This window comes from Trachypithecus francoisi, unplaced genomic scaffold (genome assembly GCF_009764315.1).
Source record: "Trachypithecus francoisi isolate TF-2019V2 unplaced genomic scaffold, Tfra_2.0 Lachesis_group6, whole genome shotgun sequence".
Lineage (NCBI taxonomy): Eukaryota > Metazoa > Chordata > Mammalia > Primates > Cercopithecidae > Trachypithecus > Trachypithecus francoisi.
The window spans coordinates 116,140,361-116,168,199 of record NW_022681471.1 but is presented as its reverse complement, the minus strand read 5'-3'; the positions used below and the strand labels follow the sequence as shown (position 1 = coordinate 116,168,199).

The 27,839-nt window shown below is 41.3% G+C and overlaps 1 protein-coding gene across 1 annotated transcript in view; it reads right to left on the bottom strand.

Annotated features, from left to right (window-relative positions):
- ADGRG2 (adhesion G protein-coupled receptor G2) overlaps positions 1-27,839 on the bottom strand; it is a 97,403-nt gene that overhangs the window by 40,906 nt on the left and 28,658 nt on the right. Inside the window, 6 exon segments of the mRNA XM_033202001.1 lie at positions 1,413-1,466; positions 4,332-4,373; positions 6,418-6,453; positions 7,961-7,984; positions 8,092-8,130; positions 11,012-11,047. Coding sequence (XP_033057892.1) covers positions 1,413-1,466; positions 4,332-4,373; positions 6,418-6,453; positions 7,961-7,984; positions 8,092-8,130; positions 11,012-11,047 — 231 coding nt within the window.

The window sequence follows — 27,839 nt, the reverse complement described above, 5'->3', positions numbered from 1 at the left end:
GGTTATACAACATATGAAAATGAAATGTATCCAACACTTTGTTTTCTTTAATCAAAACCAGCTAATATTTTCCTCCTATATTCTACCTAGAATGTAGTATCAGCAGAAAAATGAGCAAATCTTGTATTCACACAATAGAAAGTGTTTGTGAAACATTTTTTCAATAGGATGTTTTCTTTTTTTTTTTTTTTTTTTGAGACGGAGTCTCGCTCTGTCGCCCAGGCTGGAGTGCAGTGCCGGATCTCAGCTCACTGCAAGCTCCGCCTCCCGGGTTTAAGCCATTCTCCTGCCTCAGCCTCCCGAGTAGCTGGGACTACAGGCGCCCGCCACCTTGCCCGGCCATATTTTTGTACTTTTTAGTAGAGACGGGGTTTCACCGTGTTAGCCAGGAGGGTCTCGATCTCCTGACCTCGTGATCCGCCCGTCTCGGCCTCCCAAAGTGCTGGGATTACAGGCTTGAGCCACCGGCCCGGCCAAGGATGTTTTCTTGTTTTCTAATTTATCCAACCTTATTTTACTTGAAGTTGTTACCTATGTTTTTCACACAAATTATTAAACTGTTAAAAGGAATGGAATAAAGAAAACATTCCTATATGATTGCTTATTACTATAATCACAATAAGACTTTCATATCATAGAATACCTAGTTAACTTCCTCTTCTCACTTCTCATGATCTCTGGCCAATTCTGACCTGCCACACCATATTTTTCTGTTTTTCATATTTGTTTTCATTGGTTTTAACAAGAAAGGGAGCCCAGGGAGCCAAACCAAGGTGAGAAAAGTTGTTCTTTTATTCCGTCTGGCCCATGGCAGAAGGGAAAATATTCCCATTTCAAAAATAGCATGTTCTCAAGAGATTTCCATCTCAATTTTTAAAAATAGCAAATGGTCTTAGTTAGAGATGGTAAAATACACTATGGACACTGCTGGAATTAGCATCCACTTAAACTAGGTGTACATGAGTTTTCAACATTCAACAGGCTGATCTGTTTATTCTTAGCAAGACGTTATCCTGTTTCTAAGCTCTAATACTTAAGGCCCTATGGAAAAGCTTGACAGATTTCTATATAAGAAGTGACTTTCAATAATTATTAATGTCTTTATTAATTATGTTCATGATTAATTCTAAGGGTATTGGTTATGGATTTAAAACTATAATGAAAATATTTATTATAGAGCTTTATGTCTCATATTAAGGAAGTTAATCCATCTTCTCACTAGGCAACGGGAAGATAATTTCAGCCAGATATAAAATTTTTTTTGTTTTTATTAGGGACTCCTAGTAGCCAGGTGGCATGAAAAGAAGCAGATCCAAGAGGCACATACCACATACTCAAAAGAAAAGAAATCAAACCATTTATCTCTATGGAGGAAATTTATCTGGTAATGTATAATGTACACAAGAACTAACCTGAGTCATTGCAAATAGATGACAAATTGCAGATATTTCTCTGGAGTTTGACGCCTGCAAAGAAAACACAACCCAGCCGGTTAAGCATGTCAATGCCTGTGTTTATGTGCTGCAATATCAAGAGAATTCATAAATGTAGGCATCAAATGTGGACCAGCAATATTATAAGCTGGATTTAATTGGCTGGATGAATTCCACAAAGACTAAAGAAATGAGTTTTCATTTGTTGGTTGGTCAGCTATGGAACTTAATTCTTTACTAATCTTTAGTATGTCAATATCTGACCCTCAACGCCTCCCTAAAATTTTTGTCTCCTTCCCAATTAATCCCTCTCCTGTTGAGTATAAACAGAGCACCATGAACACAAACCAGTAGAGACTTTAAATGGAATGGCCCTTAATCATAGATCCTCCTTCTTTTCCTAGGTAGGAGAGTCTATGAACACTCTAATGTTAATCCTAGCTCTTTATGCAAATGTATGTATGAAATAACATTAATGTCATAATATTGTTTCATGGGCAAATCTACAAAATTCAAAACATATTTGCTGAGCATTAACCATATTCTACAGGCTTTGGCAGTTTCCAGATATAGATCCTGCCCTCAAGGAGCTTACAATCTAGTGGATGACACTAGCCAGTAAATAAAAGCATTTTTTAATTTACGTATTAGTGAGGGCAAAATGGAGTGCTGACCAAGACAACAGACCACACGGGCATACAAAGGAGACAGAGATGACTGGGAGATAAAATGAGCATCAGAACCAAAACTTTATATGTATTAACCTGAGAAACACTTTCTCCTTTGGTGAGAGGAGAAGTATATCTCTTCTTCAATTTGAAAAGAACTCAAGGTTTACTTCTCTAAAAGGCCTTCCTTTATTAATTGCATCCTTTTGGCAAAGCATCAGAAATCCATAGTACATGGGAGGAGCAAATGCTGATAATGTATTAACCAACTGCCAAGGGAAAAACTTGTTATATTAAGAAATATTTTTGGGCCGGGCGCGGTGGCTCAAGCCTATAATCCCAGCACTTTGGGAGGCCGAGACGGGCGGATCACAAGGTCAGGAGATCGAGACCATCCTGGCTAACACGGTGAAACCCCGTCTCTACTAAAAAATACAAAAAACTAGCCGGACAAGGTGGCAGGCGCCTGTAGTCCCAGCTACTCGGGAGGCTGAGGCAGGAGAATGGCGTGAACCCAGGAGGCGGAGCTTGCCGTGAGCTGAGATCCGGCCACTGCACTCCAGCCTGGGCGACAGAGCAAGACTCCGTCTCAAAAAAAAAAAAAAAGAAATATTTTTGTCTCCTTGTTAGGTCTTGTTTGGTCAGAATTATGTGTGCAATGCCAATTGCTAGTTTATTTCCATTGCACATTAGGAATCCTTAGTTCATTTCTATGAGAAAACTAGTTTGGGTACAAATTAAAATTATAATTTGAGTTAGTGCATGTGATATGGTTTCTACTAGTGTGATTTATTGATATATAGGCATCATGCTTTAGTGAAGACGCCTATAGCTACCAGTTTTGATTTTGTGAGCAAATTAAATTTAGGTACCCCAAATTACCATATCTGTAGATTTTTATATTGTTCCAAAGCAGTGGTACCCACACCAAAAGAGAAGATTTCATTTCTTCTTCTGTCTATAAGCAAATCTACTTGCTTATAGATAGAACTCACTATAACATATCTGCTATGCAATATAGAATTTATAGATTCTATAATGGGTGGTTATGCTTTAAATGTCCTTTAACCATTGCTGTATTACTTACTAAACTTTTCATTCGATCATCTCATCTTTTTCTAAATTTTAGCTGCACCTCCATTTCCAGTGATGTGTGTCTTCTTGCTGTTCATTCATACTGATAATTTGTTTTTCCTATTGCTAGGGTTCTCATCTGTAATCTCCTTTATGTACATGGCCACAGGTCATTCCTTAAATCATGAGTAAGAAAACTTTCTAAAGGGTCAGATAGTAAATATTAAGCTTTGTGGGTCCTATGGTCTCTATTGCAACTACTCATGTTTTATGCAGCAGAAAAATAGCTATAGAGAATATGTAAGCAAAGGGGCATAGTAGTGTTCCAATAAAACTTTATTCACAAAAACAGGCAGTGAGCCCGATTTGACCCATTGGTGATAGTTTGCCAACCCCTACTTGAAATCAAGCCTTTGTCAAGCATGTCTTGTGTGTGTAGTCTCGTATCAGAAACTTAAAAAGTACACATTTTCTTGGATTTAAAAAGAATTTGGCCAGGTGCAGTGACTCAGGCCTGTAATCTTAGCACTCTGGGAGGCCGAGGCAGGCAGATCACTTGAACCCAGGAGTTTGAGACCAGCCCGGGCAATGTGGTGAAATCCTGTTTCTACAAAAAATACAAAAATTAGCAGGGCTTGATGGCACAAGCCTGCAGTCCCAGCTACTCAGGAGGCAGAGGATCGCCTGAGCCAAGGAGGTTGAGGCTGCAGTGAGCTATGATTGCGCCACTGCACTGTAGCCTGGGCCACTGAGTGAGACCTTGTCTCAGGCAAAACAAAATTTGAGGTTCGTTCCTCTAACTTCTTCATTAATTGCATCCCCCTCTACTCCTATGCCTCTTAACCATGTCAGTAATACTTGTATAATCATTGCCTTTATCTGCATGCATGTTCATGTTAGTTATCTATTTGTTTGCCTTGTCTCTACCCATAGACTAGAAGATTCTTGAGGCTGGACTCTGTGTCTGATCATTATTATATAGCCCCAAACACCTAGAACAATTTCAGGTACCCAGTGCATACACATCTATTCATTAAGATCAGATTTTATCTTGAAAAGATTGGAAAAAAGAGAAAGAAATTATAAACACCAGCCATTTGTTTAATTTTACTTTAGTATAAAAAAAGAAAGTCTTGATATTGATAATAAGTCATACCTGATGCATTGAAGGTTTTTACTATAGTGATTTTAGTTTTTTCTGCAAAGAAAAAACTTAAATATTAGAGAAGAATTGTTGCTTGTTTTTTAAAAACAATTTGCCATGAGCATCATTTTAGTGAAGTGCTAAAAAAAAAAGTCACACTGTTGACACCTTTAAGACACTATCAGTCACCTCAGCAACAGAATGAACAGGAACCACATCCATGGATCCTGTAGCATTGGCACAGGGTGAGTCTGGGAGTTGGAGTTCCATGTTTACGCAGTTAGATCACACCCATTACATACCCCACTGCTTGTGTAATTCTACTTTAGTTTCCATGCACTGCTGCTAGACAAATGATATGGACTTACACTTCAGAGATGTAGAATTAAGCCACTATTGGGACCTTCAGTTGATAGGTTGTAGAGAGCGGGAGATTCAGAATAAAAATTAATGTGAAACAGTACACATGGGATGTAAAGTATTGCTATTATACAATCAAGTGTCTTGCTTTAGGAGTTAACATAATACTATCCCCATTGTATTGATGGAGAATGCTATTCTCAGAGAGGTCAAGATCATCCACCTATATACAGTCACATAACATGCCCACAGCAGAACCAAGACTGTTCAAAGTGAGTGACTCACAGGCAAATATTAACATGCCCTGAAGGAGCAAACTTTAGAAATGTCTTCCAAACACATTTTGGGGATAGAGCTCATGGTTCATTCCCCAGATAATGGAGAACTGGGTACAGAAATCTTTGCTATAAAAATGGCCAATGGAAAGAGGCTGTGTTCAGGGCATAGATTTGCATCGAAGCTCTGTCACCTAGGGTGAACGGGCAAATTCTGAAGAAAAGGCCAAGCTCAGAGATTGGAGACACACTAAGAATGATGATGTTATCCTGGCAGAAACTCATCAGTAACAAAGACACACAAATGAGGTTTCTGAAACTGTCAGGTTTCAATGTGTGGCCCATGAGCAATGGTGGGTGGTAATTATGAAGGCTGATAGCATTTCACATCATCATTAAGAATCTTTTAAATATATTATTTTGTTTGCCCTGATAGTTTCCTTTTCAGAGCAAACAAAATACAACTGTGAAATGAACTTCTGGTTTTGTAACTAAAGTGCTCTGGGGTAAAAATGTTTTACCCCAATCATGAATCATAAAACATAAAAATGTTTTATGATTAAAAACATAAAACATAAAACATAAACATGTTTTAACAATCATGAATGAAACATAAAACCTAAGAGTTGAGAGAAAGATTTAATAATATATGATACAGTCTCAGCAAAGGTTCAGTGACACAGACATTATCATCCACTGCAGACAGGAATGTCGCTGGGCACAACCTTTCTAGAAGGTAACTGAGCAGTAGTATCAAGGGTCTTACAATATTCTTACTGCTGACCCTTAGAATGCAATCCTTGCATATTGTAATCCCTGGAATGTATCCTACAGAAATAAGAAATGAATGCAAAGATGTTGGCACCAGAATTTTCATTGCAATAACTTCTATTAAAAGGATAGAAACAACTTTAAAGTTCAACATATGGTACAAAATGGAATATTATCAGTCATAATAGTAAGGGACACTGGAAGATACTTCTAATGTAATATTAAGTCAAAAGGGCAAGATACAAAAATCTATGTAAATTATGACTATTTTGCAAAGGATATAAGAGTATATGTATATAAATATATGTATAAATGATACTGAATGGAAATAGACCAAATTGTTAACAGTCATAGTCTTAGGAAAGTAACATTAAAGATGATTTGTATTTTCTTCTTTGTATTTCTCTACATTCTCCATTTTTATGAGCTAATATGTATCACTATTATAATCACAAAAATAATACATGCTATTTTAAATGGAGTGCTATGGCCATCGTTTGGAGGTTTGGGAGTGTGGTGACAGAATTATAGTTCAATGTCAAAGTAAAAGGGGTCATAAATCAGTGGTTGAAGGCACAGGAAAGAGGGCAAGGAGACAAAAGAAAACTCTTTAGTAACCCGGTAGACCGCACAAACAAGAAACTCAAGAGGCTGTAGAAGAAGCTATTACATTTAGAATCACTTGATATTACCTGTTTTGTTTAAAGGGGGTAAGCTTAAAGTAACATCTGAAATAAAATTATAAAAATTAGCATAACTACTGGCATGGTTTATAAACATGTGTGTCTTCCAAGGTTCCTTACACATTTCCCTTTTCCCCAAATCTGGGAGAAGTTAGTTTTGCAAAAGCCAACTGACACTACTAAATGTTTTTGCTACCCATCATCTCATTACTCCATTCTTCAACCCCTGGAGACAATTCCTGAGCAAATGTTAATTGATTCAAATGCAAGTTATATGTCTAAACACTTAGCAACACTCCCGTAACCATTATTTGAATAAACTCATCTATGTTGTTTACTATTTTGTCCCTTTTTTTCTATTATAATGAAAGCCTAAGGGATATTATATTTCCAACATTAATACTGATTTTAACATATAGACCTGTGGATGCATAATACATTTTTACCAGTGGTACACTCTTATAAAGCAATTTAAAATAATTCTAGCTTAAATTTGGAGTAAATGATCATTATATTCGACTAACTTTTAAGAAAATCTCATTTGGATCCTGTTTGATTTAAAATCCAATTTAAAATCTATTCTATTGGCATTTCTTTAAATCCAAATCATTCTAGAATTTATCATTCTGGATGAAATTTTAGGAAAAAACCAAAAGGCATTTATTACATCATCATACTTAAAACACTGTAGAGACACACACACACACACACACACACACACACACAATGGGATCCAAAAACTGCATCGAAGCTAAATTGAAGATATTATTTTCACTGTGAGAAGTAACTGCACATAAAAATGATAACATCTGTCCCTTCCCATTGGGCCAAATATGAATTTAAACCAGTTTCGATCAGTATGAGCTGCATCTATGATTGTTTAGTTCCTTAACCACCAACCACATGGTGAGATTTGATTTTAACCAAGGGCTTGTGAAAAGTGTTGGGGTTTCATCACAGTAAGATGGAAGGAAGGCTGTCTACCCATTCTGTTCACTTATTGGAGGGAACAGAATGTACTGCTCTGCCCCCACCCCTTGAATACAGCCCACTTCTTTGCCCTTTTCTCTAGCATGATGGGGAAGCCATTTTTTTTCCATTTCATACTATTTAAAAATTGATCAAATCATCTGTAAAAAGGCTGTCTTTGAACATGCTGTGCCACCAAATCCATGCTGAATCATATTGAATTACGGGATGTGCTTTTCACATTTAAACAATCTGTCATGTAAAACTTGTTGGCATTGTGTTGGACAGCAAAGGAATGGAGAATTCAAAATGTGATCGATATTTCTTTTCTTTTTAAGCTAACAATTAAGAGTGGTGGATGGCTCTCTTCCCTCCATGACTGTAAGAATGTTATCATTTAACCAGAAAGTTTAGGTCACTCTCCAGGGTTGACAAGTTTTGTTTTGGGTTTTTATTTTGGGTTATTTGAAACTAGTCAATGTATTCAGAAATAATTTAGAAATGGAAACCTTCAACACCATTCATTACACTTATATTCATATTAAGGGTTATCAATTTTCACTTGCTTCAGAAAAATTCTTACCATTGAGGCTTGTTGTTTCAACCTCTTTTTGTCCCGAGGAGAAAAACAATACAAAGATATAATTAAAACAAAACTTTAACAAATTGGACTAAATCTAGGTTTAAATTTTTTCAAAATCTTGCCTGGAGTACCACTGGAGGAGGGGGCAAAACTGACAACAGATAATTTAGCTGCAGGAGAAAAAAAAAATTAAATAAATACCTTGAAACAATTATTTGTCAAATTTTAAAGAATTAAAACTTTTGAGATATAATTATGAAAAGAAGTAGAAAACACACTAGCAGACCAAGATGTAGTTAAATCTGCATGTCCCATAAGCGCTCAGTGAGTATAAAATTTAATCAGAGAATTGTAGAAAAAGAACCCAAGATGAGTGAACCTGAGACCCATGACCACAAAGCTTGCTAACTACTTATGGAATATTATAGAAATAAGATTAGGAACCAGACCAAAATACAAGAAATACTACTTTAAAATTTTTTCAGCCAGAGCATTCTAGAAAACATTCTAAATATCTTGAATTACAATCGTGAAATATATTGGCATGCTGGTGCCATTCTGTTATAATGATGCCTAGCAAATCTTCCCACAGTAAATTTAGGATTAAAAAAATTGCTACCACTTAATACTGTACTACCTAACCAGATTTCCTGGCAAGTTATTTTAAAATATGGCTGCTATTAAGGCAATTAATCAAGTGATAAATTTCCTGTGGAATGACTCCACTTAAGCTAAGAAGTCAATCTAGTACATACATTTTACATATTTAAATATTTAAAAGATCCAATGGCTTGACCTCTACCTAAACATGGGAAAAGCAAACACAAACATTTTATAACTAAAATAAGTTTTGCAGGAGGGAGCCTGATTTTCAGCTGGTATGGACAAAATTTGGGTGCGTCAAGGCACTTTGGCTGGCCTGTTTTAGACTGCTCATGTGTTGGCTGAAACACACACGAACGGTCTGTCTACATTATTGTTTCCATATTTTGTCATTTACTATATTTATTTATTTCTTAAATTACCAAGGATATTTCTTGAGAAGTAAGACAGTTCCTGAGCAGTAAGATTCAAAGCGTAGGCCGGGCGCGGTGGCTCAAGCCTGTAATCCCAGCACTTTGGGAGGCCGAGATGGGCGGATCACGAGGTCAGGAGATCAAGACCATCCTGGCTAACACGGTGAAACCCCGTCTCTACTAAAAATACAAAAACTAGCCGGGCGACGTGGCGGGCGCCTGTAGTCCCAGCTACTCGGGAGGCTGAGGCAGGAGAATGGCGTAAACCCGGGAGGCGGAGCTTGCAGTAAGCTGAGATCTGGCCACTGCACTCCAGTTCGGGCGACAGAGCGAGACTCCGCCTCAAAAAAAAAAAAAAAAAATGATTCAAAGCGTAGATACAGAATCCTTTTTGCTCTTGGGACAGAACAAAATAATTGGCCACAACTAGTTTTTAAGGAATGACTATTAATTCTTGCGGATGCTGATAAATGGCAACACTGTGCAAAGAAGAGACCACTGAGCATGGCTGCCCATTCATCCCTTGATGCTACACTGGCTCTTACCTTCCCGTTTGCACTGCTCTCCCACAGGACACCCAGAACCCAGGCCATGACTAGACCCAGTGTGTCCCCCCAGAGCCCCATTCCCTATTCTATGCAAACAAGGTTTTGCAGATATCACCATGATTCAGTTTGCTGAGGACTATTCTGTTGGAAGAAAAATATAGTGGTTCATTGTGCCCTAGAAGCTTAACAACTAGGGGCAAATTGGCGAGATCAAAACAGCTTGGACTTTGGAGGCCTGCAGTCCTGGGTTTGAATCTTTGCCCCATTACTCAAAAACTTGTAAAAATAATAGTTACTCCTTACCAAGGGTTTACACTGTGCCTGGCACATGTGTTATCTCATTCCATCTTCACAACTACCCCACGAGCAGGTACTATTATTCTCCCCAATTTACAGGAGAGGAAACTGAGGCATGGAAAGGTTAAGGGAAGTAGCCCAAAACCACACAGCTAGCAATGAAGGCAGGAAGGTGGTGGCCAAATTACAACTCCAGTCGTCTGGCTCCAGAGAATGTGTGAACATGAGCATGTTTTATCCTCCCCAAGCCCCAATTTTCTCATCTATAACACGAATATTTCCTATGCTGCAAGATTGAGAGGAGAACAAGGAGATGTCTGAAGACTTCCAGATACATAGTAGTGCATGAGAAGTACAGCTATTGTGATTAATTGGATTTAAATAATGAATCAATAACAGTAGAAGCTCATTTGCACACAACTATAGAAAGAATATGAGTTGACTCACTCCCCATCATAAAAGATTGTTCTGGAATAGATGGTGTACCCAAAAGAGTACAGAAGTAGGAGTCAGGGAAGCCATGTGCTGCCTCTGTGTGACATGGAGCAAGGAGCTATGTGATCTTAGAGAAGTTCCTCAGCCACTCCAGGCTTCCTTATCTCATCAACTAAGGGACAGGGCTGGGTCTCTTTATCCCTAAGGTCCCATTCCAGCTAGCAGTCTCGAGTTCGGGTTCTGTTCCAGGCTCCTGCCAATCTGGGTTCTAATGTATTTGCCTTCCCATTCTAGTGAGTGCTAAGCCCTTAGAATCCTAGTGAAAAATATCCTTTTGGTGGAGGTACTGAGGGTGTATATTTAAGTGAACATCTCATCTCCTCCCTTAAATGTAAAAACATCTGGCATGTTTATGTTCCTGATACTCTTCAAGAGACTTGTGAACTAGAATACTAAAAATAACTGATGAACTTAAGTAATCACTGTAATGAAAACTAGCAATTTAGTCCCCTGTGATTTGTTGCCTGGCTTTGTCCAGCAATATGGATGGATCAATATGGCTGTCCTCTGGTCTACGCTGGCTTTTGATTTTTCAGGTGTAGGCTTAATGACCTAATTAAGCTTCTTGGAGGAAAACAATTTTGTTGTACCTGACTACATGCCATGTTTCATAGAGAACTTATAGAATAATATTTTCCTGAAATGCCCCATTTTCCTGAAATTCCCCAGAGTTCTAAAAAAAAAAAAAAACTTACCAGGTGGTGGTGACAAACTGGAATTATCAGTATCTTCTGTTGAGGAAAAGAGGTGATTCAGAATTAGTTTCATGAGGACTAAAATCAAAACAATTATATTAAGGATTTTTTGTCAAATACGTAGGTTTTACCTACTCATGTCACTAAAAAAAAGTATATGAATGTTTATCAGCCTCACTACTGTAACAATTTTACTATCCCTGTGTACTCCATCCCATCATGTTATAAACCTCAAATGTGCACAATAAAATTTATTTTTAAAAATAAGATAAAATTAGTTTAATTTATGCACACATTTGTAGGAGATTAACATCTTTAATGGAAGTGAATGTAAGCTGAATTACAAATAGCTACCAAAAGAGGGCAGTATGTTAATTTACTATTATTTTCAACAGCCTAATCAATCCTTTTTAATCTCTACAGAGACCTATCTTTGGTGAGGCAATCTTTCCAATTTTGAACTGTTGGTGGTGCTTCATATATTTTGTCATATAATGGTTTAGCTCATTTCAAACTGAAAATGACTAAGAACGTCAGCTGTTGGATAATATTCATAAAAATGTATAAAAGTAAACGTGTATGTTTGCATAAATTAAACTTCCGTTAACTGTGCTGCTTTTGAGCACAGACGTTGTATCTATTAAGCCATTTCTTTCTTATGAGTTAAGCTAGATCAGACGTCTCTGGGTTTACAAACTACAAGAGCTGCTGAGTTATTTATTTGGGGAAAGTGCTCGGATCCCTTAAAAGAAAAGTAATTCTATATTTCTGTCTCTGAAAATAATACATACTTATTGGAGAAACTTTAGAAATACAGATAAGCAAGAAGAAGAAAATAAAAAACCATCTATAATTTTGCCACTCAGAGAAAAATGACATTAACATGTTGGTATATATTACTCTTTCTATGTGTGTATATATTTACATATATACAGATATATGCATATATGTTTATATGTGTATATATATTTACATATATACAGATATATGCATATGTTTATATGTGTATATATATTTACATATATACAGATACATGCATATGTTTATATGTGTATATATGTATGTATATGTATAAGGATTGTATCACACAAATATATTTATAACTTGATTTTTCTTATGACAATATATCCTGAATGTCATTCTATATCATCAAACAGTTTTCCACAACACCATCTATGATGGCTGAATAGCACTTCAATTGTTGTATGTACCATTCATCTATATAACACATTTCCTCTTAATGGGCATTTTGGTGTGTACGATTTTTCATGATTACAAACAATGCTGCAATAAATCCTTTGGGTTAAATTTTTACATACATATGTGGCTATTTCTTTCAGAAATTCCATAAAGGTTGTTTGCAAAATGCCCTAGAGAAAACTTTACACTACCCTTTGGGAGTGATACATCCCCAAACACTGACCCACATGGGGTGTTATCTTATACATTAAAAAAATTAATTACAAAGGGATAATTATTTTCACAATGATATCTTTTTTTTTTTTTTTTTTTTTTTTTTTTTTTTTTTTGAGACGGAGTCTTGCTCTGCCACCCAGGCTGGAGCGCAGTGGCCGGATCTCAGCTCACTGCAAGCTCCGCCTCCCGGGTTTATGCCATTCTCCTGCCTCAGCCTCCCGAGTAGCTGGGACTACAGGCGCCCGCCTCGTCGCCCGGCTAGTTTTTTGTATTTTTAAGTAGAGACAGGGTTTCACCGTATTAGCCAGGATGGTCTCGATCTCCTGACCTCGTGATTCGCCCGTCTCGGCTCCCAAAGTGCTGGGATTACAGGCTTGAGCCACCGCACCCGGCCTTCACAATGATATCTTGAGATATAATTAATAGGAAAGAATAAGTATGTTTGCAAACTAACAATGCACAGTGAAACATACCTGGTAGCCTCCAGGAGCCTATTTTCTTGAAATGATGGTAGGGTACTGATTGTTTTCTGGGATAATTAAAATCATAGTTCTGCTTGAGAGCAAGACTGAATAAGTGCCCAAGTTCCCCAATTACCCTGCAGCCAACAAGGCAAAAGCAGGCAAGTGGCTAGGTGCTTTGGTGCCCTAATTTAATTGGAGTTACTTCTTCCTTAGTCTCTGTTCTTCTATATCTCTCATGTTACTTTAATATTCCACTAATCAGAGTCTGTTGAGTTAGCTTTTAAAGGGTTAATTTTGTTTTTGAGACAGGGTCTCACTTTGTTACCCAGGCTGGAGTGCAGTGGTGCAATTGTGGCTCACTGCAGCCTCGGACCTCCCAGGCTCAAGTGATCCTCCCACCTCAGCCTCTTGAGTAGCTGGGGACCATAGGTATGCACCACCACACCTGGCTAATTATTTTATTTTATTTTTTATAGAGACGGGGGTCTCACTATGTTGCCAGGGCTGGTCTTGAACTCCTGAGGCTCAAGCACCCACCTCGGCCTCCCAAAGTGCTGGGAATACAGGTGTGAGCCACCATGCCCAGCCTGAAAGGGTTAATTTAAAAAATATATTTTGGAGCACTTAAGGGGTCATCAGTCATTCACATCTTAGTATGAGTTCATTTGAATTGGGTGAATTCATCTGATCATCTAGCAAAGAGCTACCACACTGGGCAATGTGGGAAAGCCCTGGGTAAAATCAATATTCAATATGGACTACCCTCAGAATGACACCTGTCAGTGTGGGCAGGTAAAGTGACGAAGGGTAGGCACCTGGCAAAGGCAGGCAGCAGGATGAAGGCACCTGGGAAGAGTTAGGTACCAGAGAAGAGGGATGGAGAGTGATGTCGAGGGACAACAGAGGCTAACATTGCTTCACTGACAATTTTGCCCAGTGGATGACCATAGTTCCAACCTTCTCCACTGCCAAATCTGTTGACCAGAGCTGTGTACACACAGGGGGCTGATTTGCATTTCACCTCTTTCTTACTTATTAGAAAAAAATGGGCAACTCAAGGGTAAGAGAAGAGCCAGAGCAGAGAAGGAAGTTTTTCTGGAAACTCACAAAACTGGTCCACCATCCCTGAGTTTGATAGGCATGGGCTTATAATCAAGAGCTGAAACTTGATCAAAATGTAGACGAGGCTGGGCACAGTGGCTCACATCTATAATCCCAGCACTTTAGGAGGCCGAGGCTGGAGGATTGCTTGAGGCCAGGAGTTCGAGACCAGCCTAACCAACATGGAGAAACCCCATCTCTACTAAAAACACAGAAATTAGCCAGGCATGGTGGCGCACATCTGTGATCCCAGCTACTTGGGAGGCTGAGACATGAGAATTGCTTGAACCCAGGAGGCAGAGGTTGCAGTGAGCTGAGATCACACCATTGCACTCCAGCCTGGGCAACAGAGCCAGACTCTGTTTCAAAAAAAAAAAGAAGATGAGGGTTTGGACCATCTCTTTCATCAAGAAACGTACAGGGCTCTCAGTAACTCCCAACAGGAAAGACGGCGCTCTACTTTGATGAAGGGAGAGAATCTAGTAAATAAAGCTAGATATTTTTAAATGATTCTTCTCTGCTTTTTTCTTTTGGCATTTCTTTTTCCTTTAGGAACCCAGCTACTCAGTGACTAACATGTATTCACTTTTTCTGTCTCTCATTATGATGCTCCACCTCACTCCTGGTCCAACCTAGAGGTATTCCCCCCAGGACTTACACTTCCCTGAGGATCAGCTTATGTTTCTCTTGGGCCCTTTCCTAACTCACTTCCCATTTGTTACAACTTAAAGAGGTGGTCGTCATATCCAGTGAGTCATATATTTGAGCTCCATGCCACTCTTAGGAGACAAAACATTTCCATTGTAAAAAGATTCATAAACAAAGAAAGGAAAAACATTTAAAATTTTCAGATTTTCCTTTGGAACCTACAAAGAGCCAATTTTCAAGCATTATTCATTTATGGAAGTCTCAATTTAAGTCAATAAATAAAATTATGGTGCTGTGTCTATAAAATTTACTCAGTATGACTCCCTAGTGATTTTTTTTTTAAACAAAGTCCATATATTCCAATTAGGATGGGCAGGAGTTTGGCTTAGAATGGAAGCCAAATGGAGCCAGACGAACTGGAAACTTAAGAAACTGGACCCATCGATGGAGTCTCTTTCCCTGCATCCCCTCCCAGGCACTTTTTTTTTCAGTTATTGCCACTACCTTCCAAACTCTAATCCCACATGGCCAAGTGTGGTTTGAGCACTGCCATGTGAATGTCTTGCTGTCATTGCTTCTCCAACTCGGTATATCCAAGAACTCATCCCTCATCACCCCACATCATTTCCACATTTGATCAGTTCCTGAACTCAATAGTATTGCCAGTAACACCAGCCAAACATTGAAGTTGAAAACTTCAGTACCAGTTTGCTGTTGCTGCTGTACCATTAACTTAGTGGCTTCAAACACAAAACTGTCATCTTAGAGTTCTGCAGGTCAGACGTCCAGTAGGAGTCTCACCAGATGAAAATCAGTGCTGCCAATGATGCTAGGCTACATTCTTTTCTGGAAACTCCAGGGGAGAATCCATTTCCTGCTTATTCAGGATAAGCAGAATTCAGATCCTTGTGGTTGTAGGACCAAGGTCCTCATTTTCTTGCTAGCAATAAATTGAGGGCCATCCTTCAATTCCCAGAGTCTAGAAGCCCTCCACACTTCTTGGCTCATGCCCCATTCCTCCATCTTCAAAGTCAGCCATGATGGGACAGGGCCAGGTCTTTCTCAGGTGGCATCACTCTGACTCCTCTTCACTTTTAAGAGCTATTAGGCCCACCCAAGTAGTCCACGATAATCTCATGGTCTTTCATTTTAATCACACCTGCAAATTTCCTTTTGCTATGTAAGGTAACGTATTTACAGGTTCCAGGGATTTTAAGATGTGGACATCTTTGGGGAGCCATTAGTCTTTCCACCATACTCAGAAACCCAGTTTCCTAAATTATGGAGAATGAGTTGCAAGGAACCACCCTTCAAGAGAGAAAATCCTACAGGGGTCAAGTGAAGAGCCCAGAAACAAAGAGTTACTTTTAACAGTAGAGTCGAGTCTACAAACCAAGATGCTAACTCTCTGGCCATTGCTCCTGACTCCTCCCCATCCCCAACTCCCACCTCCATATCCAGTCATTGCATCCCAGGCAGTCTTCTCATTGTAGCACAGGGCTGTTGCAAGGATTCTCTAAGAGAGAATGTACATGGCATAACAGGAATAGCAAAAACTGATCCACGCTTCCTGTGATCCAGGCTTACCACATGAAGGACTTCAAACACACTTTATTATTTAATCAGTCAACAACTTTGCAAATGTGATGAACACTGAGGATCCTGAGATGGATCAATTATCCTGGATTACCTGGGTGGGCCCAATCTAGTCCATGAGTTCTTAAAAGTGGAAGAGGAAGGCAGAAGAGTGGGTCAGAGTTATGCCACGAGAAGGACTCCTCGACCCTGAAGAGGTAGGTGATATCATTAACATCATTCCTTGTTAGTGCTTGAGAAACTGAGGCTGGGTGAGGTTTAGAAACTTGCTCAAGGCCCCACAGATCATTGCTTGTAGACCTGAGATTTGAACGAAGACAGTTTGACTTCTGAGCCTAACCTCTGAGGCTCTACTCTATCCCAGTTCCAATGATAAACTCTGTAGACCATACACGAATACAGAAATGTGGGGTATTATTATTATTATTATTTTGAGACAGAGTCTCGCTCTGTCACCCAGGCCAGAGTGCAGTGGCTTGATCTCGGCTCACTGCAAGCTCCTCCTCCTGGGTTCAAGAGATTCTCCTGCCTCAGTCTCCCGAGTAGCTGGGATTACAGGCACCTGCCACCACACCTGGCTAATTTTTATATTTTTAGTAGAGATGGGGTTTCACCGTGTTGGCCAGGCTGGTCTCGAACTCCTGACCTTAAGTGATCTGCCTGCCTTGGCCTCTCAAAGTGCTGCGATTACAGGTGTGAGCCACTGTGCCTGGCCATAGGGTATTATTATTAATCTTCCTTAATCTCGCTCTCGTCTGTCCTTTCTCCCCATGCTCACTGCCCTCTTCCATAACCAGACCATCATTGCCTCATACCCGGATGAAAAATTAGAACCCTAGAACCTTCTAATTGGAAGGAATCCTAACATTCTTTGTACCCCATTTCTTCCCCCATACAGTAATCCATCCACCAATTGTACACCCACAGTCTCAATTCAGCCTCCAAACAAGTTTTATCTTGTCTACATAGTGGGAATTATGCTGGAGTTTTTGTTATTATTATCCTTTTAGTGACAGGGTCTTGCTCTGTTGCCCAGGCTGGAGTGCAGTGGCACAATCATAGCTCACTGCACCCTACCACTCATGGCTCAAGGGATCCTCCCACATCAGCCTCCTGAGTAGCTGGGACTATAGGCACATACCACTACACCTGGCTATTTAAAAAACATTTTTTCAGAAATGGGGGAATCAAACTCCTGGGCTCAAGTGATCCTCCTACCTTAGCCTCCTGAGTAGCTGGAACTACAGAGGTGTGGCACCATGCCCAGCTCCAAGTTACTGAAAATTTGAATTACTCACCAACATTTAAAAATCAGGAAATTTCAAATAAATTCCAATTTTCACCTTGCTTTACAAAATTGTAAGTTTTGGGAGATGACCCCTTTATGTCGGCTCCCTGGCCCTCTAAAGCATGCCCTGGTTACAAAAGCTGATGGAGCTGGCTCTCTCCTCTTTATATCTTCAAGTATTCATTGACTACACCCTTCATTCACTTGGCATTTGGACAGATGTCATATAACTTTTCCACTGCGTGCCTTGTTTACCCAACTAGATGCTAAGCTGCTTGATGCTTTATTTATTACCTTCCAGGAATCTAGTCCAGTGTCTTGTTTGTGGTTGATGTCCTAAAATATTTTTGCAATGACTAATGAAATCCTTAAGAAATCTCCGTCAGTCAGAGATCAGTCGGGAACCCATGACAGGTAGTTCAAGAGCAGGAATATAACACAGGGAAATGGTGCAAAGATGAAGAACTGGAGCAATCCAAAGGTGAGTAACAGCAGGAAGATGCTGGAAAAGCAAAGGAGGGAGGTAATATTACCAGATACCGATGAACAGAACCATGGGGCAGGAGTTCAGGCCAAGGGATGTTGGAGGGGGTCTGTCCAGTGAGACTGGAATCACGGAAGAGGCACAGTCCCCATTAGAGATGCCAGCCAAACCGAGAGAGGGGGAGAAATACCCTGACTTCCCCTTTCCTCTTGCACTCCAATCTCCTGTCACTGCCACCCACTGGCCGAACCTAGCTGGAAGCCAGTTGGCAAGGAGACATGAAAGATATTGCAAGGGGTCAGGTCCCTGTGATACAGAGTAAGGGAAGGTTGGGGATTGGATCTGAAAGTAACAAGGCAAAATGACTAATGCAGAGTCAACAGAGGAAAGACTCAAGAATACTTCTAGGATGACTATGACTCAGATTCCAAAGTTTGGAGGAGTAGTTATAGCTGCGGATCACAGCAGATAGATGCCTTAAACAGGTCTTACAAATGTATGCTAAAATGTCCACCCAAATACATATCAAAAACAACATTAAAAAGTCAGCCATTGTGAGCCCCCATTGCCTACAGCGGTGACCTAAACAACATACCCGTTACTGACTTTTCCTCTTTTCTTAACGCCTTCCCCCTTCTCTCTTTTCCTAATGCCTGCTCCTTCACTCCTGATTCCTGGGATAACCTCCCAAATAAACTACCTGCACCACAGTTATTAAGCAAGGTCATGTCTGGGTGTTTCTGAAGTGTTCATTTTTCTCCCTGCTGTTTGACACTGTGGTAGAGATTAAGACTTCAAATGTGAGATGGTTGTCGTACAGCTATGATTGTGGTAATACTGTGAGTATTTACTTCTACCACATTCTTCCCCAAGTTGGATGGGAAAGACAAAGGCTTAATCTTTTGGGAGTGGATCTAAAAAGATTACGACTAGCTCTCCTTGCATGAATATTTTCAACCCGACTGAAACTTGTAATCTGGTGGCAGTCCTCTGGATTGAATTACTGTTCCATAGAGAGATAATTAAAAACAAGCCACCACGCCTAGGCACTCTTATATGGGAATCCCAAACAGAACAATATTTTTGTTGTTATTACACTGGCTCTTCAGGGCTTGGGATAACAGACACTCTTCCAGGAACTGCATTTTCAGAGTTTACTACATAACCCCCAAAACTGAATGAAAACATTTCTAATTTGGCATATCCAAAACATGTTTACTTGCGCTGGGACACTGCTCAATAAGTACTCTTACATAATGCATTTATTAAACGATTAATAATGACATCATTAAAGAAAACTTCAGCTCTTAGCTGATGGAACTTCCCAAAGAGCAAGCAATCAGCAGTTCTAGGTGGACTTTGGCCAGAACGGGAAGAAGGTGAAATGTGTTCTTGAACCCCCAGCCCTCAATTCTTGCTTTTCTCCTGCCTTCGCACAGTATCACCCACCCATCCCCATGGCTCTTGATCCCTCCAGAACTCATCCTGGTTCTCTCGGGGCTTTATGAACTGTCCCTTCCCCAAGGGTCCATGAGATGCATTTTGGAGCATCCATAAATGCCCCAAAATAAAATGCAAATGTGTGTTCGTATGCATTTTTTCCTGAGAAGAGCAGACTCCCAAAAGGGAGTCTATTTTTAATTAACAAGCACTTATACACCGTTACTATATGACTGGGCACTGCATAAATATTAGCTCATTTAGCCCTCATAACAACCCTATAAGGTACATTATCCCCATTTTACAGACAGGGAAATGGAGGAAAAGAGCAGTCAAGTAACTTGCCCAAGATTACATGTAAAAGGGCAGAACTAGGATGTGAGGCAGGCTCTCCAGCTTCACTATACCGGGCCGCTTCTCATCTTGGGCTGTGGGCTGAAAAGAAGGAAGGCCACTGACCTACTGGGTGTCCATCGTGCTCCACCAGGAGGGATGTGCACTTTAGAAAGAATGAGAGCCTTGAAATTAACTTTCTGACCAGTAGAGGATACTGGGGGATCATTCCCCCTTCCCAGTGCCTCTGAAACTAGACACATGGCTAGCAATCTAGGCTGCTGGTCCTGGCCTGTGCTGATATGCTGATAATGGAGCGTCTTGGCTGTGCTTTTCTTTTAGAATGCTAGCCATGATTTCCATTCACTTCCAAAGTGATTGGTATAACTTCCCAAGGCTGGTAGCTTCTAGAGCTCTTTCAGTGTGATGACATGTAAATGCTGCTTAGCGCTTCGAGGGTGGGGAAAGCGGAAGGCAGACTCGCCTTTATTGGACACTGATGACACTGGCCTTATACCTGTGCTCCTCACTCAATGAAATCTCCCCAACATTCCCATGAAACAGACAGCTCTCTACCCCAACCTTATCTTTTCCTGCCCTCCCTTCACTCAGCCACCCTGGCCTCCCTGCCGTTTCCCCAACACACCAAGCATATTTCCACCTCAGGGCCTTTGCCTTTGCTGTTTCACCTGCCTGGAACACTTTTCCCCAACAGGGTCCGTTGGTTTGCTACAGAGTCTTCTACACATTTTACTCAAATGTCACCTTCTCTGAGAGGCTGTTCCAGACCAGTCTATTTCAAACTGCAACACTTTCTGCCTCTGCCTGATCCTTTTCATCTCTTATGTGTAGGCTCGTTGCCATCTAGCGAGTTAATATGTTTATGTATGTGTGGACATCCACAGCCCTGGAGTGGCTGTCTCCTTAATATTTTCTTCCCTGGACTCCTGACTTGCCTTATCCTAGTCCTGGCCTTGTGTCATATATAAGCCTTTTTTTTTTTCCCACCAAGAACCAACTTTCCACCCCAATGGGGATGATAGCACCCCCACAGAGAATGCATGCCCTAGGCAAGCTTCTCCAACCCTCAGTCCACAGGCCACATGTGGCCCAACACAAATTCATAAACTTTCTTAAAACATTATGAGAATGTTTTTGTGATTTTTTTTTTTAGCTCATCAGCTATCGTGTTAGTGTATTTTCTGTGTGGCCCAAGACAATTCTTCTTCTAATGTGGCCCGGGGAAGCCAAAAGATTGGGCACCCCTGCTGTAGGGTTATCTCTGCTTTCTCCAGAAGAGATACAGTGTGAAGAAAGAAACCCTCTCCCACCTGACCCCACTAGTGTCTCGAGTGATTCTGCTGCTAGCCAGCTGACACGTTCCTTCTCACCAAAGCATCTGTCATGTATGGGTTAGCAAGAGTCCCTTGTGGGAGTCTTAAGTGCAGAAGCGCCTGGAAAGGTGGCAGGGGTGCGTGCACTAGTGGTTTGGGTGTGGCGAGCAATTTTCCAATTTCCCTTAGTTCACACCACTCTTTGCCAGTTCACCATTGAGCAGTGATCACTTGGCATCTTAGTTTCAGTTCTCTGGGTCGCAGGACCTAAGATCAAGACTGGAGTGCAAGTACATTCTTTGGGAGGTGATCCCAGGAGGCAGGGAGAAAGAGACAGGGAAGGATGGAAGCCAGGTTTGGGGTGTTTGTTGTGGATAGTGGGAGCTCAAGTCCAAAGGGACCTCTGAGAAGCTTAGAGAATGCCTTCTAGAATTGTCTCCAGGAAGAGCTGGAGGCTGGGGCATTTATCCAAGGCTCCCTCCCCAACAGTTGACATTTGCTTCTCGGCCATTACTTCCCCTGCACTCCTGGGCTCTTCCTGTGACAGCTGAGCAGGCTGCCAGGGCTCAGGGGAAACCCCAGAGGCAGACAGGAGAAGTCTGCGAGCACAGAACTGTCCACCTCTTCTGTGGCTGGTCTCATAGTTGGCTCAAAAGGATGTGACAGGGGCACGAAAAGCAATGGCTACACTTGGGTTCCTTTGATTGACTTCCTGTACACACTTAGATGGACACAATGGCAGAGTTCACTGATTCTAACCCTGGCTGCACATTAATATCACCCCCAGGGAAATTACTGATATAGTCAGTCGTGGTAGCTAGCACCTCAAATCCCAGCTACTCAGGAGGCTTAGGTAGGAGGATCACTTGAGGCCAGGAGTTTGAGACCAGCCTGGGCAACGCAGCAAGAACCCATCTCTAAAAAAATTTTTTTTTAATTAAATGACTGATGTACAGATCCCACCCCTGATCATTTCAACCTTGGCATCTGCATTTTTGACAGCTCCTCTAACAATTCTGATGTGAAAAGAGGATGGATGGAGAAGCACTGATTTAGCCATGGATGACATGTCGGAGTTGGAATGGACAGTGCTTGGACCTCACAGTCTCAGAGAACTGGGGAAGAGTAAAGCTGAAGAGGGTACCATCTGGTTACAAATGACAACTCCAGGGCCCCAGGTGAGTGCTTTGTGTAAGAGGAGACTGCTGCGTGGTGATAGGATTAAAACTCATGTCCCCCGCCTCCTGGTTCCACGTCGCACATGGTGCCCATGACACTCTTTAAACCTCAGAAACCACTTCCCTATGGGTTCCAAGTCTAAAGCCTTAAACTAGAAGCTGAAAACCCCTGGTGGCAGATTGCATTTTCCATGAATGGCCACAGCAATATTTTTTATCTCACAAGTTCTTCCAGAACTTTGCCACTCTTCTGTCAAGAGGTGGAACCTATATCCCCTTCTCTTGATCCTGGATGGGCTTTGAGTAAGAGAACATGGTGCAAGTAACACTATGGGCTTCAGAGGATAGGTGACAAAAGGCAACAGAGCTTCTGCCTGCTCGCTCTCACTCTCTCTCTTTCTCCCTCTCTCTTATCCTTAGAACCCAGGCCATGTAGAGAGGCCACATGGGAACTGAGGTTCCTAGTCGTTAGCTTCCACTGAGCTCCCAGCCAACAGCCAGCAATAACTTGCCAGACATGTGCACGGGCCATCTTGGAAGCAGAGGATCCAGCCCTCAGCCAAGATGCCCCAGTTGACTCCACGTGGACCAGGAATGAGCCCTCCTGCTGAGCTCTGCCCAAGTTATAGAGATCTGTGAGCAAACTAAATGACAGCTGCATTAAGCTACCAAGCTTGGGGTGGTTTGTAACACAGAAATGGATAACTGGAATACCACCCATGTCTTTCTTTCCAAACTTAGTTAACTGAGTCTGAGCTAAAGAGAATTCACAATATGTATCTTATACTGAATACCTACTATATTTGGGACATGATCACTAATAATCCTCACAATAGCCCTACAATAGGAAACAATCATCCTCATTTCACAGATAGAAAGTTTAATGGTAAGCCTGATAACTCAGATTTGTTTGACTTCAGAGCCCATACTTCTTTCACTAAGCTACACCATCTCCATTCACTCTATGCTGGCCACCTGAGAGGCTGTCTGTGAGTCTATCTCCTTATTAACCCATCATTCCTTCTACTTCCATGATAATCAGCAAGGCTGAATGACAGCTCTCAGTTCTATGGGGTCTTTCCAGGAGAAGGGCCAAAAAGGAGTGGCTGAGCACAAGGTCATCAGCACAAAAGATGGTGGCCAAGCTAGAGTCCTGCATGGCACATGAGCCCGATGATCAAGTAATGAAAGCTATGCTAAGAAATGTGGGCTTTATCTTGTGGAGAAGGAGAAGCAGTAGAGGCTTTTTAAGGTACATTTCAGAACAATTATTATTTTTATATTTATTATATATTATATATATAAACCACAAAGATATGCTACATATATACATATGTTTTTATGTCTATATATATACACATATATACTTTTTTATGAATATATATACATATGTATATACAACACATAAAATTTACCATCTTAACTTTTTTTGAGATGGAGTCTCACTCTGTTGCCCTGACTGGAGTGCAGTGGCACGATCTCGGCTCACTGCAACCTTCACCTCCCAGGTTCAAACAATTCTCAGCCTCCCTAGTAGCTGGGATTACAGGCACCCACCACCACACTCGGCTAATTTTTGTATTTTTAGTAGGGACAGGGTTTCACCATACTGGCCAGGCTAGTTTCAAACTCCTGACCTCAGGTGATCCGCCTGCCTCGGCCTCCCAAAGTGCTGGGATTACAGGCATGAGCCACTGTACCCGGCCTCATCTTAACCATTTTTAAGTGTACAGTTTGGTTGCATTAAGTATGTCCACATTTTTATGCAACCATCTCCACTTTCTCTCTTTAGAACTTCTGCATCTTCCCAAACCAAAACCCCATACCTGTTAAACAATAACTCCCCATTCTCTCCTCCCCCTTGCCCCTGTTCCTGATACAGAACAATATTTTTTATATAACTATGAAATAAATGAAGGAAATCTAAAGTGGGAAGGCCAGAGAGTAAGCTACAGGGGTAGATTGGGAAAGACACGATGAGGACTTGAACCCATGCTTGGGAAGCTGGCATGAAAAGAGAGGTTCAACAGATCCTTCTAAGGTAAAAGTGAGATGATTTGGGCGGCGGGGCGGGGGGTCACTGGGATGTGGGAGTGAGGAATAAACAGGAATCGGCCTGCCAGCAGTTAATCTATCGAACTCCCACAGTCCACATGACCCTGTCCAGCACCCCTGAAGAAAGGAAATGTGGCAGGTATGTTAAGAGCCTAGACTCCAAAGACCAGGACAGCCTAGGTCCAAATCCTGGCTCTGCCATTTGCTAACTATGTAACTTTGACCACTTACTTAATCCATCTGCACTTCAGTTTCCCAGGTGAAAAACAGGCATGAAGATATAATTATAATAGGACATACTTCATAGGTACTACTGTTAAAGTGTTGAGAAGAATATACAGTAAATACTGCTCACGTCAGTAGTTAATGTATTATGACTGTATTAGTCTGTTTTCATGCTCTGATAAAGACATACCCAAGACTGGGTTAATTTATAAAGGAAAGAGGTTTAATTGACTCACATTTCCACATGACTGGGGAGGCCTCACAATCATGGTGGAAGAGGAAGGAAGAGCAAAGGGACGCCTTACATGGCAGCGGGCAAAAGAGAGAGCCAAGTGAAACGGGGAAATCCCTTATAAAAACATCAGATCTCATGAAACTTATTTGCTACCACAACAACAGTATGGGGGAAACCGCTCCCGTGATTCAATTATCTCCCACCAGGTCCCTCCCACAACATGTAGGAACTATGGGAGCTGCAATTCAAGATGACATTTGGGTGGGAATACAGCCAAACCATATCAAGGATGCATTCTCTATTCTTCATTTTCCCAGTGACTTATCTAAAAATGATTTCTCCCTTCTATGTGCAAGACTTCCACTCCAGTTTCTTTTCTCCTTATATTATTTGCTTTCAGTTTCTAAAATGTCCTTGGAATCACTTTGAGAACATGGGAGGAGAGGGGCAGAGGGCTTCAGGAGATCTGATGACCATAACTTACGTTTTATAAGTTCTTGTACAAAGTCAAGAGCAGGTGAAATTTCAGGAAGAATGTAGAAGACACAATTAATCACGATGTTATTGGGTTGCCCTTAAGTGGGATGCATGGTCTCCCAAGGGGGTCATAGGCTGGCTTCTAAAAAGTAACTAATTTTGTTTCTGATTATAATCATAATGTGGTTTTATGTGGGAAGAATTCTAAGCCACAGAAAAATATAAGGAAAAACTTTAAAAGTACTCCTAATCTTACCACTCAAAGATAACGTTAGCTGGCTGCAAGGATCTTCAGAATTCTCTAGGCCAGTTGCAGAACTGAAACAACGAAATAGAGCCTTGGGAGATGTTAGCTTCATGTTTTATTTAGAAGTATTAACAGATAAAAAATTGAGCTCATCAGCATGCTAGTATGTGTAGTGGCTCCATAATGCATCACCTTCGCTAGACCAACTACGTTTCCCAAAATTCCCTTTCCTGCATGTTTCTAATTAATGCAGGGCAGAAGAGAGTTTCCTGTGGGAGATCTGGGCAGATGTGGGCAGCAGCCATTTTGTAGCTCAGATAGGTTGGCAATGATCAGTTGCCTTATCTTATTAGGACCAGGGAGCTGCCAGGCCTGTAACTGCTCCACCTTCTCCTGGGTTTTCCTTCAGCTTCTTTGGCTCCTGGGCCATGTGTGTACTTTATGATGAAGGGCCTAGCTTCTGCAGGACATCCATACTGCCAAGGTCAAAAGCAACAAGAAGTGACATGGGTCTCAGTCTGTTCTCATGGGCTACAATGCATGCTTCTGGTTTCCAGGTTGTTCTTGCTCTCCCTTATCTTACATTTATCCTTCCTTCCCAACTGCCTGTCCCATAGATGTCGAGTCCCAGCATCAGATGTGAAGATGAGAGCTTTATAGAGACTGCTTAACCAGCTCCCACAGTTGTATTAGGACAAATCCCTGTAGCAAATCCCTTTGTGTGTATGTGTGTATGTGTGTGTGTGTGTGTGTGTGTGTGTGTGCGCGCGCGCACGCACCTTAGTGGTTCTCCTTCTGTGATTGAATCCTGACTTACACAGTTTGAGATAGAAACCTTCTGAAGCAATGAAATGGTCTGTAACTGTGCTGTCCAACATGGTAGCCATTAGCTACATGTGGCTATTTAAATTTAAATTAATTGGCCGGGCGAGGTGGCTCAAGCCTGTAATCCCAGCACTTTGGGAGGCCGAGACGCGCGGATCACGAGGTCAGGAAATCGAGACGTTCCTGGCTAACACGGTGAAACCCCGTCTCTACTAAAAATACAAAAAAACTAGCCCGGTGAGGTGGCGGGCGCCTGTAGTCCCAGCTACTCCGGAGGCTGAGGCAGGAGAATGGCGTAAACCCGGGAGGTGGAGCTTGCAGTGAGCTGAGATCCCGCCACTGCACTCCAGCCTGGGCGACAGAGCAAGACTCCGTCTCAAAAAAAATAAAAAATAAAAAATAAATAAATAAATAAATAAATAAATTTAAATTAATTAAAGTTAAACATAATTAGAATTTAGTACCCCAGTCAAGTTTCAAGTGCTCAATACTGTGGTCACATGTGGCTGATGGCCACTGTTTTGGGCAGCACAGATATAGAGCACTTCCACTATTGTAAAAAGAAGTTCCATTAGCACTGGTCTATAGTGATAATTACTAGTATTTACTGAGTTCTCACCATGTGTCAGATGCATTACAGGCATTTATTTTACATGCATTAACTCGGGGGTCCTCAACCTGCAGGCCAGGGATTGATACTAGTCCATGGCCTGTTAGGAACCGGGCCACATATCAGGAGGTGAGTGACAGGCGAACATTACCACCTGAGCTCTGCTTCCTGGCAGATCAGCATCAGATTCTCATAGGAGTGTGAACCCTACTGTGAACTGCACATGTGAGAGATCTAGGTTGTGCACTCCTTATAAGAATCTAGTGTCTGATGATCTGAGGTAAAACAGTTTCATCCTGAAACCATCCCTCCTTCTCCCGTGCCAACCCCCAGTTGGTGGAAAAATTGTCTTCCACCAAACCAGTCCTTGGTGCCAAAAAGGTTGGGGACTGCTGCGTTAGCTCATTTAATCTGCCTATACCTATGGAACAGGAAATGCTACTTTACATGTAAGGAAACTGAAACACAATGATTAAATGTCTTGTTAACATTTGACTGCAGAGTCTATGGTCTTAACCTATGCCACACTGTGAAGGTCTAGGTGGCCTGGCTTGGCACAAAGGGAGTGGGTGACTCTGGTGGCGCCTCCTGCCCTCAAATGACTCTCTGAGGTTTGGACATTAGGCATCTCAGTAGCAACCATAATGAATTCCTCTAGTTTTCTTAGATTATATGAACTTGAGTTCTTACATGATTGCAGCAAAGAAGGGATGCCTACCCCACCCCATTCCACCTTCCAGTGGCAGAATGAGATGCACCAACAATTCTGGCAAGAAGGGTCCCAGTCAGATGTATGAGTTAAGGCAATCTAAGCTGCTACAACAAACATGCCCTGAAATCTCAGGAGCTTTAAAAAATGGAAGTTTATTTTC